At 37.6% G+C, this 16,983-nt stretch overlaps 1 protein-coding gene and 5 non-coding genes across 11 annotated transcripts; all 6 read left to right on the top strand.

The window, feature by feature from the left end:
- The first annotated feature begins 4,226 nt into the window (after positions 1-4,226).
- Positions 4,227-16,403, top strand: eif4a2 (eukaryotic translation initiation factor 4A2). 6 transcript variants are annotated; one of them, NM_213451.2, is given in 11 exon segments: positions 4,227-4,307; positions 5,894-5,951; positions 8,527-8,659; positions 8,818-8,957; positions 9,473-9,641; positions 9,832-9,941; positions 12,168-12,311; positions 12,612-12,749; positions 12,968-13,057; positions 15,544-15,623; positions 15,713-16,402. In NM_213451.2, coding segments are annotated over 11 exon segments (1,236 nt in total). In that variant the 5' UTR covers positions 4,227-4,278; the 3' UTR covers positions 15,858-16,402.
- Positions 9,280-9,350, top strand: LOC137488425 (small nucleolar RNA SNORD2). The gene has a single exon (XR_015479328.1). It is a non-coding gene; the product is annotated as a small nucleolar RNA SNORD2 (small nucleolar RNA).
- On the top strand, positions 9,692-9,762 carry LOC137488423 (small nucleolar RNA SNORD2). Its single transcript, XR_015479326.1, has one exon. It is a non-coding gene; the product is annotated as a small nucleolar RNA SNORD2 (small nucleolar RNA).
- On the top strand, positions 9,965-10,143 carry LOC137488418 (small nucleolar RNA SNORA81). Its single transcript, XR_015479312.1, has one exon. It is a non-coding gene; the product is annotated as a small nucleolar RNA SNORA81 (small nucleolar RNA).
- Positions 12,344-12,533, top strand: LOC137488419 (small nucleolar RNA SNORA81). The gene has a single exon (XR_015479313.1). It is a non-coding gene; the product is annotated as a small nucleolar RNA SNORA81 (small nucleolar RNA).
- LOC137488424 (small nucleolar RNA SNORD2) lies at positions 12,820-12,891 on the top strand. The gene has a single exon (XR_015479327.1). It is a non-coding gene; the product is annotated as a small nucleolar RNA SNORD2 (small nucleolar RNA).
- Positions 16,404-16,983: the final 580 nt, after the last annotated feature.

Below are 16,983 nucleotides of genomic sequence, written 5' to 3' on the forward strand. Positions count from 1 at the left end.
TGCTTTTCCAGCTGCAACCCATCACTGTTAAACATCCATACACACTCATTCACACACATACACTATGGCCAGTTTAGCTTATTCAATTCACCTATACCGCATGTCTTTTTTACTGTGGGGGAAACCGGAGCACCCGGAGGAAACCCATGCGAGAACATGCCAACTCCACATAGAAATGCCATGCTAGGACTCGAACCAGCATTCTTCTTGCTGTGAAGCGACAATGCTAACAACTGAGCCACCGTGACACCTAATTTAAATCAAATTCCCACTTTTTGTTGTTGTTTGCTTGCTTTTTTTATGATGGATGATAATAAATTAGCATTTTTCATACTTCTAAGATTCTAATATCATTACATTATATATATAACTGTAATACGTTACGGTTTAAATCAACACTTGTAAATAAACATACATTTTTGTAAACAAAAAAAATAGTATGATAAGCACTTTAACAAAAATGTAGCAAGTATTTTTGTTGCATCAAAAGTGTGGTAATGATAACCATCAGACAAGCTAATCCAGCACAAATTAGGGCTTGAAATGTCACTAAAATGCAGCATTTAAACCTCGAATAATTGCAAATAGATCCACTTTTTGAGAAAAAAGAAACACACTCTTTAATAGGCTAACTACAGGCCTGCAATGTTACACATTTACACTAAATGTACATTCATTTATTTAATAAGCATGCAAACCCATAGCTTAAGAAAACCTGGAAATATTATAAACACTAGAATATGTTGTTTATATTATTTTATATAGTAACTGTGATAAATTTATTAGCCCTAAATTAATTATCTAGTTATATTCATTCACTAATTTTCCTTCAGTTCATTAGTAGTCGCCACATCAGAATGAACCGCCAACTAATCCAGCATATGTTTTTCACAGTGGATGCACTTCTATGACGCATCACTGGGAAACATCCATACACACTCACATTCACACAAACACTATGGTCATTCATTTATTAATTTCCTTTTCGGCTTCTTCCCTTTAATGATCAGGGGTCGCCACAGCGGAATGAACCGTCAACTAATCCAGCATATGTTTTACGCAGCGGATGCCCTTTTAGCCTCAACCCAACAATGGGAAACACCCATACACTCTCACATTCACGCCTATACACTATGGCCAATATAGCTTATTTAATTTACCTATGGCAAATGTCTTTGGACTGTGGGGGAAACTGGAGCACCCGGAGGAAACCCACGCGAACATGGGGAGAACATGCAAACTCCACACAGAAACCACTGAGCCACCGTGTCTCTTCTAGAAATATATAGTACTAAATTGTGATTCTCTTCATTGGGAAGGTAATTTTAATCAATGCAATATTAAACATCCTATACTAGCTGTTATCTTTTGATATGATTAATAACAATCTTTATCAAGTAACCAATAAACAAGGCTGGATTTATGTTTTTGTGATATTTTAGACATATCTAAAACCTTTTTCAGACTTAGATTTGAAACATTTTAATAAAGTTTGAGCTTTATACTTTTGTCCGTAGCAGCAATATTGACCAACTGTTAAATTATTTTCTTTATTTTCTGTTTACACCTGGGGATACTCATGCCAAGGCCCCTAGAGACCATGCAGCGCAATTTATGCAATCTAAGACCTGTGAAGAAATGATGCCAAGGTCTCCATAATCCTGGACCAGGCCCGGATTGGCTAATCAGGAGGACCGGGAGAATTCCCGGTGGGCCGGTCCGTTTTTTGGCCGCGAGGGCCGGTGTCCCTAGCTCCAGAATCTGTTGCTCTCAGCAGTCACACTTTTTAAATTAATGTATTTGTTTACTTTACCACAGTCTTCTTATTCAATATTGTACCACAGCTCTGTTCTTTTTATCTATTTTCTCGCTGCCTCGTGATGAAGATGCAGCCTACAAATGTGTGATTTCATAACTGTTGTGGTCGAGCAGTTAGCACGTTAGGTTTCGACGCAAGTGACCCGGGTTTGATCCTCTGCTGAGCAATTTTTTTTCTTTCATTTTTATTGTTAAGACATATAATACTGTTAGGGTTGTTGAACATTTGAAGTTTTAAGGCAGCTGTTTTCTCAAAAAAAGACGTGATAGTGTAATTAGAAACTGAATTGGAAATGACCTTATTTCAATAAGTCGTGAACTGAGGTGGGCCGGTCTGAGGCTTGAAACTCCAGGGCTGAAAAGGAGTCCCACTCCGGCCCTGTCCTGGACTAGGCCGCATTCTGAGCAGATGCTGTGGCGGTCATGGAGTGGAGTGCATGAGACTCCTGAAAGACCACAGTGACAGCAAGTCTTTGCATTGATTGTGTGGGCTCGCCTGAACACCCACCAGGGACCTACTCGCACCTGCAGTTTCTCCACGATGGATGTCCAGCGTTCTCCTGCCTCCAGTGCCTAGACTGCAGCTCTGCACAAGAAGTTTGGCCAGAGTAGAAATTGTCGTACCCAACTGAGCCTGATTTCTCTCTAGGTTTTTTTCCTTCACTTTCGTCAACTGGTATAGTTTGCCACTGTCGCCACTGGCTTGCTTGGTTTCGGACTTGTTGAGCTGCGCATCGATGGATTTGCTCTTCAGTGTTTGGACTTACTGTATTGACATTTAAATCGCACTGAACTGAACTAAACTGAACTTCAACTCTGAAAACTGGACTGACATTGTTTTAATTCACTCAAATTTCTATGTGAAGCTGCTTTGACAATCTATTAAGTAAAAGTGCTATAGAAACAAATATTAATTTAATTTAGTTAAATTTTATTACTGACATGTTGACAAAAATTATCACATCCCAGGGGTTATTTATTTATTAATTAATTAATTCATTTATTTATTTATGCATTTATTCATTTACAAATGTGCATGCATGCTTCACATCAACATGACATTAGATTGACGCTGTACCCCAACGTCATGGGGATGTTGCATTTAGTTTGGAAATGAAAATTGTGTTGATGTCAGAACTCATCGTCAGGCTGATGTCAATGTCCAATGTTCAACCAAAAACCAACATCTTATAATGTTACATCATGTTACCACTATGACTTCTATCAGACGATGGATTTTGGTTGCCATACCTTATGAAAAAATGTCAGTATTTGACGACAATATGACATTGGTTTAAGGAGTTGGGGTGATGTTGGATTTTTATCACTTTCCAACACAATCTAAAATCAACCAAATATCAGCGTCATTTGATGTCATTATTGGACATCAAAATAACTTTGTCTTTAGATGCTGGCTAGACATTGAATTTTGTTCACTTGACATCACAACCTAAATCTAACCGAATATTAACGTCTTATGACTTTGTGTGCCTACGCACTACAGAATGTTACGTTTACACACACATGCACAAATTATATGTAAACGCATCAGCTTTCTACAGCGTAATACTCACTACCCACTTCTCTTGAGTACTTTAGAAAGGCCCACTTTTTACTCATCCTTTGAGTAATATTTACAACAGATACTTTTACTCTATTTACACTACATTTTTGGGCAAGTAATGGTAATTTTACTTGGGTATGATTATTCAGTACTCTTTCCACCAGATTTATATTGATATTATGTTTCTCTATTTTTTTCAGTAATTTATTTTTGTGCATAGATGTTTTACTATGTAGTGTAGTGTTATTAATCCTTTGGCAACATAATTAATAATTTCATCATGCCTAAAAACTACTTGAATCTGAATCACATGTATAGGTTTTAGGGGTCAAGTAGTTTTGAGCATTTAGAGAAAAAAGAAGGGAAAAAGAGCATACTGCACGAGCAAAAACGCATGATAATCCCACTTATTTTTAATTTTGAACTGTCATTTAACATTCCATTTCATTTTGTTTATACAATGAAAGAAAATGGCAATTGATGGTACCAAATGGTGACCTATTTTTGAATTCCACAAAAGAGGAAAGATACACTTATAGTTTTTTTATTTTATTTTACAGGGTGTACTGTCCCTTTAAGTCCCATTTTAAGGCCAGGAATGTGGAGACCCCGTAGCGACTCCACTACACTCTATCAATGGTGCAATATCCTTGCGCTTCTCAATATAGTTCCATGCAAACTTCGATATAACAAGTACAAACACTCACAAAATTAAAACATATGCAACTGGAATTACATTTCTTGTCACGACCGATAAATTGTTGTGTCGCGTTTAGGTCTTTCTGCGTGTTTGCGGTTTTAGTTTAAATGTACAAAAATAAGATCCGGTCCGATAAAATCGCCGGAGATTCACATGTTCTGCCTTTCCGAGTGAATGCCGAAGTCGCGAACGGACCATGTCTAGCGGTTCTGCTGATTACAACAGGTATAACCCCCAGTGACGCTTAACTTGAATGCATTTTATTTCATACTATGTCAGTATATTTGTGTTTTGTTGAACTGGGGATGCGCTAAGCTATTTATAACACTGGTATTGTGTATTTTGACATGGCGCGTTTGATATTAAGCAGGCCGCACAGCTAACGGCTGTTAGCTGCGAATGATTACCTTGCATGCGTGTTGTATCTGAAAGCCAAATGAATTTATCAGTTGATTTTGTGCACAGTAATTATATTTAAATAGTTCATGTTATTGACATTGATGGGTGTCGAAACGACAACCATTATATAGGCTTCACGCCCACCCTGAAATCCAACGCGTGGCCTCCATGCGTGAGACCTTGCGTGTATACCACCTAACTTAGTGTTAACTTACCATAAGGTTTTGTTTCTTACTTGTTCTATTTTTAAGTCGAGTTATTACAGGGAAGCACATAATAGGTTATATACTAACGTTATATCCATGCACAGCGAAACCCGCTTTTAATGCGTCAGACATTACCAGCTGTTTGCACTGTAACGTTAAATGAGACTCACCAAATTTGGGCGTAGGCTTTTAAGGTAACTTAACTTAGGCCATGAGCTTATAACGTTACGCGAAGTTTCACGACATGCAACTTATTTTGTTAAACGTTTTGATCGTTAACTGTCGTCCACGTGGTATTTTTGCAATGTGCGCCCACCAACATCCCGTGGAGGTTCGAGTCCTGTTAGTCTCGTCAAATTAATAAGGTTAAATTGGTTTTTTCACACGTTAGTACTTTCTTAATATAGTTTCAGAAATTGATTCCTCGCAAATTCTAAAGAGTAAAATCATATTAGCAGCCAATGACTATCAAAGTACAACATTGTTCACAGGCAAATAGTGCTAATGCTGTTTTGAAGTCATGCTTGCATGTGATTTCAGACTTTATATTTAAAGGGGTGGTTCACTATAATATCATTTTAAACTTTAGCTGATTTGTAATGATGTTGTGTTAAAACAAACAACATCTCTGAATGTTAAAATCCGTTCAATGCAAAGCGAGACAATTGGCTTTTACAGAGTTCTCTTAGCAAAGCCTACAGTGAACGGATGTTTGAAGACTACAAAGAAATACATCTGGGTTAATGTCAAACCGTTCAGATTATGCACATACACTGTGCAGTGAAGGGGTGTGGCCAGAGGCACTGTAATGTTATAACACCCCTCCTGGTGATGTGGAGCTGATCTGTGAATCTCCGCAAGTTAGCTGACCAATCAGAGCCTCTTGGGGCGGGCCTTTCAGAGGAATTGGGAAATGTGATAGACGTTCTCATGTTAGCGGAGTAGCTAAGCATAATCAAAGGATAACTTAAAAAATAACATTATTTTTACAAATGAAGCATGAGCCAACATTGCTTTGCATCTTACAAACACTACCGAGCCTTAAAAGTACCCTGTGGACCACCCTGTTAAAACAATAAACAATAATGAGAGCATGTCACAAATTGCCACTGAATGACTGCGAATATAAAACCAACTTTACCTCAATCGTCAAATTCAGTAACTCTTAAAACTCCATATTTTTTATTTATTTATTTTTTCTTTTAGCTCACGAGATCGAGACCATGGGGGGCCTGAAGGAATGGAGCCTGATGGTGTCATCGAGGTTGGTATTAATCTATTTGTTGGGATGGGATGGTGGTTTCATTTTTGGCTCTTTTAAAAGGATTGAGCAATAATTTTATTAAAAGGATTATTATTTTTTTATTGTATAATGTGCCAAGCAAAGCTTACTCTATATTTTTTTAACCAAGCAAAATTCTTTTGACTAATATTCCATATCCATGCTAAATCTCCCTATACCTTTTAAATAGTGCATTATTTGAGGTAAGGCTGCATGATAGGAATGCTACGATCAAGATTTTTGCAGCCGATACGGACTATCGATTCCCTGTCATGGTGATCGGTTGATACAAAGTACAGATGCCGATGCTTCATGCTACAACTTTGCCAAACCAGGAATGTAGCAAAAAGGCTTGTACCCACCGGGACGTTTTTTCGTTTATTATCTGCGTTTTGAGACATTTTTTTTCAGATTCAAACCAAATCTTTTTTCACTGACCTTAAGCAGAAGAGTATGCAAAATCAAGAAGGTTCAAAAGAAGATTTTGACACATCAAAACAAAAAACGAGCATGAGGCATTTCTTTAAAAATTATGTTTTGCATGTTGGTGTGCAGGATTACATTGGTGCCTTTTTATTTATTCACAAGGCGTTAAATGTCAACGGAAAATGCAAGCATAAAGAGTCATCGTGTGAGCGGGCCTTAAGATGTGCGAATAAGCAGCTTTTCAATTCAATGAGTCAAAGAGAACAAAATCATCAAATATCAAAAGTAAAAACTGAATTTGCTGCAGTAGGAGAAGCTGCGTGAATCTTTTCCTTATTTAATAAATGACTTGCGCCTCAAGTCGATGCTGTCATGCAATGAACATGTGGTGGTGCTTGAGACGCAGAGCACAGATGCTCTTAACAGTTCTGAAGGTCATTAATATAACACTAATACTGAAACTGTTAAGGCGTTTTAGAATGACCAAAACATTTTAGACCCTTTACAATATGCCTGCTTTTGTCCGTTCACACACATTATCGTCACATGATCTCTAAAGAATTCACATGACTTTTTGTAATGCGCATACTGGAATTTGTTCGGTACCAAGCATGTTTTTTTTTTTGTACATTTTTAAAACTAGCACATAAAAATAGGTGGATGAAATGTAGCTAGAGTATCACATTGCATCCTAGGACATATGTGCGGGAGTGGACAAATTCGAATTGCTCCCCTTTTCAAAATATAAGGGTATGTCCATGTAAACTTTCCTCAGTCACTAGAAGTTGAATGCACTTTAAAATTTCCTCCGAGGGAACAAGTGAGGGGAAGTTTGTGAGTGTACTGGAATGCAGCCTTGCACTTTCTGAAGTGCACTAAATCCCACATTGCACTGCAATAAGTGTATGACCCTTGTACAGTGCAACATTCTGCAATACGGAAGTGCGCTTTTTTTTTGTTTATTATTATTTTTTTTTTTATTATTGAACTTCTCATTTGGGTGCCTATGGGTGAAATGACTTTATAAATGGCAGAAAACAGTCAAACTACTTGCTCTACAAACAAGCAAGTTTATGTATTTAAGTCCATTCAATCTGTCAGCGCAATCCATTTTAGCTTTAAGATTCCCAATCAATTAATAATGAATCTCCCATGGTTCTGCTTTTCTTCAAAGCACTTGAACGCACCAACCTCATATACTATTTGAGAAGTTTGGAATGGGGACTTTCTGACATCAAATGCAGCCAGCAAAGAATGTTTGTTCCCACTTAATTTTCATAGAATTCTTTCCGTGTTTTTTTTTTTTTTTTTTCAATCATTTGATGCAACAATTACCCCCTCTTTGATGCAATTTGTCAATCTAGTTTTTTCCTGTCGCACAGTGGGTGTTAAAGTAGAATTTTTATCAAAAGGAAATTGTTAAACTGTTTTAGATTTTTATCTTCTATATTATCATTATTATTTATATATTTTACCTTGTACATTATTTATTGCTGTTAATGACTTTTAATTCTTTGAATATTTTTACTTGATGTATTTTTGTTTTGCCATGACATAGCCATAGACGGTGAAATGGCAATAAAATTAAAACTCTCTCACAGTGGGTGTTATTACATACATTTTGAAGTGATATTAATATCCAATGTGTACATGCATTGTCATCAGACGTTCCGCATTTAAATCAAGGCTGCACTTAAATCTAGCTTTTCAACTGGTAATTTTGAGGTTGTTAGACTTCATGTTAAGTTCTCAATATTTGTTACAGTCTGTCCTTAGTTTGATTAACCTTTTTTTCAAAATCTTTTATCTTCTTTAACCCTCAAATGGGATCAAGGTAGAGTAAGCTATGGCTCTTGTCAGAGATTTGGTGGAGAATTCATACAAAGTTTCAGTGGGCTTTGTGCAGTTATAAAAAAAAAAAGTGCTACCCCTGACTAACATCTTGGAAATAAAAAATCAACAAACTTTGATTGACATCGCAGAATATAGAAAGTGATAGCTTAACTTGATGTCTACTCCAAATAAATGCAATAGTCTTAAGTTGGAGAATTTCTAATATTGAAGTAAGCTGTTCAACATTTAAGTGTAATCAATCTGATTCTCATTGAATCTCATATACATTGTTTTACAGAGCAACTGGAATGAGATTACGGACAATTTCGATGACATGAACTTGAAGGAAACTCTCCTTCGTGGAATATATGCATATGGTTTTGAGAAACCCTCAGCAATTCAGCAGAGAGCTATAATTCCTTGCATAAAAGGTAAAGTGAGTTCATGTTACAAATAGTTTTTAATTACCTCTCTGGTAAACAAACTGTACATATTGATCAGGTTTTAGTATTGCTCATCTCTTTGTAGACTAACAGTTAAGTAGTTTCCATTTTTGTTGTCCTTTTATTGATGCTTGATTTCTCCATAGGTTATGATGTTATCGCGCAGGCCCAATCAGGGACTGGTAAAACGGCCACGTTTGCCATTTCCATCCTGCAGCAGCTGGAGATTGAGCAGAAAGAGACTCAGGCTCTGGTCCTGGCACCAACCCGAGAGCTCGCTCAGCAGGTATGCTGTACCTGAGCTCACAATAACACAATAAGATGTGTGTCTCAGACCAAGGCGGCATATTCTGGCAGTAGCCAAATTCAAGGTACTCTTTTGCTGTTCTTCCTGCTTTATCAGTCAATAAATGTGGATTTTGTTTGTAATTTGCATAATTTGATCATCTGTTCAGCAGGAAGCAGTCATCCTTGTAGTTTTTCAGGCAGATTAATCGATCAATCATTCTTTAATGAGCTGGATTATTTACTGCTAGTGTTTGGAAATTAGGTTGTTAGACTGCCAGGTGATTTTGACAATTATTGTAACTGTATAGAGCTTTGCACAAGTATGAAATGATGGTATGACTATCTTTCGGGACTGACCTTTTGTGGAGAAGACCTTTTCAACTGATCATACTTGTCCAGTGCTTTGCATTAATGGTGCACAGTAAATGTAAAACACAGTACTTGTGTATATGTGGTGTGGTAAATGAAAGGTGTTCCTTTCATTTAAACTCTGCATTTTTGTCTATGCTTTAGATTCAGAAGGTAATCTTGGCTTTGGGTGACTACATGGGTGCTTCATGCCATGCCTGCATTGGAGGCACCAATGTGCGGAACGAAATGCAAAAGCTCCAGGCGGAGGCTCCGCACATTGTGGTTGGCACACCAGGCCGTGTGTTTGACATGCTGAACAGGAGGTATCTGTGTAAGTAATCGATACACATAGATTTAGTCTGAAACAACATGCAGGGCAAAGTATGAAGTGATGGCATCATCTTTCGGGACTGACCTGTTATGGAGATAATCACTAATTTAACTGATCATACTTTTTGACCAGCTTGTTTGAGCTTTTTAAGCGTATAAGAAGTAAAATACGTAATGTTGTTTACTTCCAGCTCCCAAATGGATCAAGATGTTTGTCCTTGATGAAGCTGATGAAATGCTGAGCCGTGGCTTCAAGGATCAAATCTATGAGATTTTCCAGAAATTAAGCACAAACATTCAAGTAAGTCTAGAATCTTTATAGACCCCTTCTGCTCCAAAGAACTGTGCTAAAATTGCAGACTCCAGGGTCTCCTGGTTTATGCGATGATGCTAGCAGAGTATCATGCGGAAGAAGAGCAATGACTCTGCGCTGGAAATGAAACTGAGTTGGACCTCTTTCTTAATGTCCAGTGGCTTATGTTTCAAGGCTCAGAGCAACAAATACATTGTAAAATCTGATATGATCTGTGATTAATGTTATTTAAAGAGTAAAATCATGTGGGAGCAAAACTAGCATCACTTTTTTTTTTTTTTTTTTCCATAATGGCAGAATCATTATCAAAAGAGCTCTTAAAACTGTTGAATGGCAAGAAAATAGATGTGAATCTTGAGCTGCACAATGTTGTGTTCCACAATCGTTTGGTGTACTTGCACATACCATGTGATATGAACGCAGGTGATGTCAGTTTTCACTGCTTGTGCTTTTGTAGTTCACTTAAAGACTATATCTACCCATAAAAAAAAAAAACAAGCATTCATTTTCATATAATTGTCTTCAGGCCCCCGAATGCTGTTGTGTGAATGCCTCAATCTTGTGCATCTTTTATTTCATATGATCATGTAAAGAACATGGTCATCACAGGATTCATACCAGAAGATCTTGAATATCATGGAATTTTAAAATCTCTATTTCAGACATTGAAAATATGGCAATTCAAATTCAAGGCATATCAGGAACATTTATTTTTTTAGTTTTTACCACTGTATAAATATATATTTTTTTTTTTCACACGTTTTGCCAACTGTTACAGTTGAGCTATTTTTCAGCGCCACTTGAATCCTTTCAAATTCATCATTTAAGTCAGTGGTTCCCTATTGGAACCTTAAAAGCAAATTACCTTAAGTCACTGGAACTTAAGTCAAATGCAGTCATGAAGCTGTACCTGTTAACTGAAGCAAACATGACAGGAAAATGTCAGCTTCAAGAACTTTGGCTACGAAATGGCCACTTCAGATAATTGGTCTTATGCTGTGTTCATGCCAGACATGGATAAAGCTTCGAGTGCAAGTGATTTACATGTCAATTCAATGCACAGTTGCGATTTAGGCTCTAGTTGGAAAATCTGAACTTAAGTGGACATTCGTGCTGTTAACCAATCAGAAGCTTGCTCTTGTAGTGGATTGATAATGACGTAGTGCCTGTTGTAGGTGACCCGAGGGGAAATCCTCTTGCTGGTACCGGACAACAGCTCATAAAGCTGGGTTCGGCTCAGTCTGAAGCACTGCTAAAAGCTTCCATCCATGTGAAGTTTCTGAAGGAGTTTGAGCTCTCAGAGCTGGGTGGACCTCAGAAAGGATCTAGTGAACTCACACCCTATTCACATGGGACTTCAACGGTTGCAATTCACTTTGAATGGATGACGTTAGGCGTTGCCGAAATGCATTGTGGCTCCGTCGGCGGCACTTCAGTGGCTTTGCTCACTGCAGAAGTTGGGACTCCACTTTTCAAGCGCCAGCATAAGCGTCAGCCAATCAGATAGCTGTATGCAAATACACCAGCTCAGACCGTAGCAGATTGCTGACTAATTTCATTGGCTGACGCTGCTATGATGATCGCATAAGCCCCAACTTCAGACACGCCCTCTGTCAAGCGTTGATGCTGAGGCCCAGTGAGAATGGGGCGTCAGGCACTGTGCTGAACGAATCTGTGCTGTTTTTCAGCCTCACTAAAGCGCACAAAGCACAGCTTCTCTCAATAAAATCCAGGTAAGCCATTTAGCAATAAAGCTAGAGTCACCAGGCAGACAGAAGCCCTGCCCATGATGTGAATAAGTGTCTATTGTGAAGTGTGAATAAAGCGAGTAAACTCCATGTTTGTGTCCATTTACGATCGAATAGCCAGACTTTTTTTCTTGGGTTCCATGTCTGGTGTACACAGTATAAGACCAAGTGCTCTTTTTTTTTTTTTTTTTTTTTGTAATTTTCTATTTGAAGTCTGACAAATTAACCAAACTTTTTTTAATATTACATGGTCATCTTTAGTTTGTTAACCATGGAAATTTAGGTTTTTAGTCTGTTAAAGTCAGGGAATGTGAATTTATCTTTTTTATTTTTTAATATGTGTTCATGCAGCTCACGGTAATTTTCCCCTTAGTTATTCATATTAACATATTGCACATTATAGTTTCAAAAACATACTTTGTAGCTTCTTTCTAACATTTTGGCTCTAATCGGTCTCTGTTTCCAGGTTGTGCTGCTTTCGGCCACCATGCCTGCTGATGTGCTGGAGGTGACCACCAAGTTCATGCGTGAACCTGTCCGCATCCTGGTGAAAAAGGAGGAGCTGACTCTGGAGGGTATTAAGCAGTTTTACATCAATGTAGAACGAGAGGTGAGGCACTGGCTGTCTCTAATGTCTCTTGTCCCTTCTTTTTAAAAAGCGCCATGCTAAAACCACCAGGTCGATGCTTTCGGGTCTCGCTCTGGTGTTCATGCTAGTACTGGTTAAATCACAAAGAAGGAAGAGCAAAAAGCACACAGTCGGAAATGAGTCTAGGACGGACCTCTTTCTTAATGTCCGGTGTCCGAGGTCTCAAGATTTTGTGCCACATGCATCATAAAAAGCCAGAATATCTATAAATGATGTCTCTGCGCTGTTTGCCCTGCTAACGTAAATTGACTTGTTCTGCAGGAGTGGAAGTTGGACACGCTGTGCGACCTCTATGAGACCCTGACAATCACGCAGGCTGTTATCTTCTTGAACACGAGAAGAAAGGTTGACTGGCTGACCGAGAAAATGCATGCCAGGGATTTCACCGTGTCTGCTTTGGTAAGTTCAAGACATACAGGTGTATGCTAATCTGATTGAGCTACTATTGCAGATTGATGATTTAAGCCAGGTATGAAGTGATGCACGTCATCTTTCGGGACTGACCTCTCATGGAGAGAACATTTCGACTTACTGATCATACTTGTCTAGGTCTTATGATTTAGCTAATCAATTGGTTGTTTTATAAGTTAAGAATTTGTCTTTTTTTTTATTAAAAGCATGGAGACATGGATCAGAAGGAGCGAGACATAATAATGAGAGAGTTTAGGTCTGGCTCCAGCAGAGTGCTCATTACTACAGATTTGTTGGTGAGTAGGACCCCGTGGATACCCTGGGCTTAAAGTCTTATTGTCTTCAATTTTAAAATCAATTTTTAGGCCTTAAAGTCACTGAAATATTGTATTGTAGGTCTTAAATCAATTTTCCCATGTCCATGTAAAGCAACCCAATTGAGCCAACACCCATTCAATCACTATCATTCCATCGCAGTAAAAGTTTATTCAACTCTTATTTATTAACTTTATTTACCAACTCCTATACTTCTGTTTATAAATGTGGTTTAATTATCTTCCTTACTATAATGTTTGAGCTTTTATTTTTTATGTTTGAACTAGGCCATTAGAAATAATCCTTGGTATTTAGCTTTGTGGAAGTCTGAAATTTCTTATATAATGGTCTTAAAGTCTTAAATTTGACTTGAAACCCTGAAGCCAGAAAAAGGGGTTCTTATAGTACAATATGATGAAATAAGAGAACAGTATAGTGTCTGTCGGTTTCAAATTTTTTTTTTTACATTTTTAGCATTGTTACTTTTTTTAAATTATGGAAAAGTTAAATGTGTTTTTTTTTTTGTTACAGAACCCACTGGTTCTTGGTCTACAAGTAATGTAATTTGTGTAGTTTAGTTTATTTTTTTTAATTTTTATATACCCCAAATTAATACAAGCAGCAAATTTTTTTCTTTTTGATATTTGGTGCCAGTTAATCATTTAGGTGACATTTGCACGCATTTGTTTTACTTGTTAGATGCCAGCGGTGCTTTATTTGCAAAGGTTTTATGCGCTTCCAGTTTTGCACTAGTTTCATTTGTATATTTGAATGCAAATGTAGCTATTGAAAATTAAGTCTGGAATCAGTTTTAAAGATTAGGGCTGCACAATATATCGTTTGAGCATTAATATCGCAGTGCATGTATCCGCAACAGTCACATTGCAGGATTTGATTGTTCATTAAAGATTAAAAAAGAGAGACATTAATAAATATTGTTTTTAAATGGTTTATATAATGAAAACTATGTTGTTTGGTTTTAATTTCTCTACCTGAAAACTGTAATGCTGCATTCACACCAGATGCGGATAAAGCGTCAGGCACAAGTGATTTACACAATTCAATGTAAAGATGCGAATAAACACCCTGCAGCGCGATTCGCATGAATGAGGTAGCGCAAATGACTATTCGCGCAAATGAAGCGGTGCGAGTTGAGCTTGCTCTTGTAAGGGAGTGATAACGTAGTGCCTGTTGTTGGTTTCACAAGGGGGAAAATCCTCTTGCTGACACCAGACAACAGCTCCTCAAACTGGGCTCGGCTCAGTCTAAAGCACTGCTGAAAGCCTCCATCCAGGTATAGTTTCTGGAGGAGTTGAGCTGGGTGTACTGATTTAGTGGATTCAGACACGGCGCCGAACAAATATACACTGTTTTTCAGCCTTTTTAAAGCACAAACACAGCTACTCATTCTATAAAAGCCATATTAGCCATTTCACAATGAAGCTAGAGTCAGTGGGCACAAAACCACTGCCCATGACGCAAATCCGCATCTATTGTGAAGTGAGTTTACTCGCTTCATTCGAGTGTCAAATTTAATGTTCACTTGTCCATTTACATGCGAATAGCACGATTTATTTGCAATTTTTATAAATCGCGCATGCCCTGTCTCGTGTGAACAGCATTAGTCTCTAGAAAACTATAAAGCACTGTTTATTTGACTTATTTTTGCTCTGTTGTATTTATTTTAGGGTTGTCACGATACTGCAACAGAGTACCAATCAATGCTGAAATTTTAAAACGTCCATTTCCCGCGAACATTTAGGTTCGTTCTTAAATGGCACTGATTTGCCATGGTGTTCACATGCTCAACAGAAATGACTGTGATTGGCCGTAAAGGTCATTTTTATCGCCGTTTACTCTGTAACCGCAGATACAGGGACACTGGAGCATTTCAAAGTCACATCGATCAGCTGGTTTGTTTATAAGCTGACATGCAAGTAATCCATTGAATTGTGGCTTCGAAGCACTCCAGTGTCCCTGTATCTGTGGTTACATTGTAAACGGCGGTAAACTGATGACCTTCACTGCCAAGCACGGTCATTTCTGTTGAGCATGTGAACGCGATGGCAAATCAGTTCTAAGAACAAGCTGGACAGCGAGAAATGGATTTTTTTTTTTTTTTTTTCAGTATCGATTGGTACCAAATTCCACTATTGTGACAACCATAATTTATATAAGTTTGTAATTACTGCTAATGCACTGCCTAAAGACTTTATCTTCCCAATCGATCTAAACGAATGAAAGCTTTCCAAAAAGAATTTCAATTCATCTAGTAAATTGGTACTCCTATAGCAATACGTGTTGCAGAAAAACAAAATATTGCAATGTCAGATGTTTCCAATATTGTGCAGCCCTACTAAAGAGGTTTCATAATCCTGAATTTTACTTAATAAATAGCTGCAATAGCATTAAATTGCATTTAAATTTGTTAATTTCATCATTACTGACCTAAACCCTCATTCTTCAGGCTCGTGGAATTGATGTTCAGCAAGTTTCGCTTGTCATCAACTATGACTTGCCTACAAATCGAGAGAACTACATCCATAGGTGAGAGATCCATCTGTTGTTTTTTTTCCTCACTGACTGCGTTTTAGTTTGTGAATTCAACGTGAATAAATTTACAAATGCTTTTTCAGGATTGGCCGCGGAGGTCGGTTTGGAAGAAAAGGCGTAGCTATTAATTTCGTTACTGAGGAAGACAAAAGGATTCTTCGAGACATCGAGACGTTTTACAACACAACCGTTGAGGAGATGCCCATGAATGTCGCTGACCTGATTTAAACTCCTGAGGTTTTATTGTGGGGATTAGCTGTTGAATGATCACTTCCATTTGCGCTTATTTTATTGGAAGAAAAATATAAAACGACTCTATTCGATGCTGGCTGCGGATCTGACCTGCGAATTTGATACGTGACGTTGACTCTGTGGACGGTTGTAGACTCCAACCATTTCAGTATTCACTGGTGGTGGCGTATGCAAAACATGGGTTCTTTATTCTTTTTCAGGAATTTTTTCCTTAGTATGTTTAAAATGTACTTGTTAGATGTTCTTCATCGTTTAGTAATTTACTTGTGGACTAAAAGATACAAGTGCTGCATTAAATCTGCCAATTATGTTATGCTAACATTCGTGTGCAGTTTAACTGTTCACTTCACCTACCCTTTTAGTAATATATAAAGGCACTTTTCAGTTTGTGGAATGTATTAATTTAAATGTATATTTTATCAAGTCTTTATTTCTGTGATGTTCTCTTTATAGTTGGGTTATTACTGTGTTCCATGTAGAGTTTGGCCCATTTGACAATAAAGAGGATGTTTATTCTGTCCATTTACTTGTCCAAAGTGTTCTGAATAATTTTTCTGACCTTGCTTTGGCACATTAAGATCAGAAGTGATTTTTCTTAACTGCTTTGTTTAATTTTGTCGTGTGGATAGCTTAGCTTGGTTAAAGCTCAATGGTCAATTTTGAACTTGTATAAATGCAAATCTACAATGAAAATGTGTTCTGAATTGTTTAAATTCAAACCCGTAAGAAGGTCAAATGAATAAAATTAGTCTAGGTTTATGGGTAAATACAAACGCTCATTTCTTTACCACAAGGTTTTAGGTGTTATGCCATAAAATGGCCACTGTGTGACTCCCTCATGCATCTAACTCGGAGAACGGTAACTAAATATGAAATCCTGACTAACCGACTCAGCTTTACAACGTGTCAAGAATAGGAAAAGGTTTGTTCTTGGTTTACGTTTTGTGGAATATTTGATGCCGTTTTGTGGGGGAAATTGCTCGCAAATTATTGGGGAAAGAAAAGTTTCTGTCAGGGTAAACAAGATGGCAGTGTTTATTTGAACACCCCCTTCAATTAAGTGTTTTTAAGCATTTTACCGATCTGTCTGTCATTTCAGTGC

The sequence above is a fragment of the Danio rerio genome, chromosome 2, assembly GCF_052040795.2.
Source record: "Danio rerio strain M-AB ecotype USA chromosome 2, GRCz13ab, whole genome shotgun sequence".
NCBI lineage: Eukaryota > Metazoa > Chordata > Actinopteri > Cypriniformes > Danionidae > Danio > Danio rerio.

Coding starts and splice junctions, on each gene's coding strand:
- eif4a2 (XM_087239174.2), top strand. CDS start 9,506: ATGGGTGCTTCATGCCATGCCTGCATTGGAGGCACCAATGTGCGGAAC. Junction 12,750..12,967: donor ATTTCACCGTGTCTGCTTTG/GTAAGTTCAAGA, acceptor TTTTATTAAAAG/CATGGAGACATGGATCAGAA. Junction 15,624..15,712: donor CGAGAGAACTACATCCATAG/GTGAGAGATCCA, acceptor ATGCTTTTTCAG/GATTGGCCGCGGAGGTCGGT.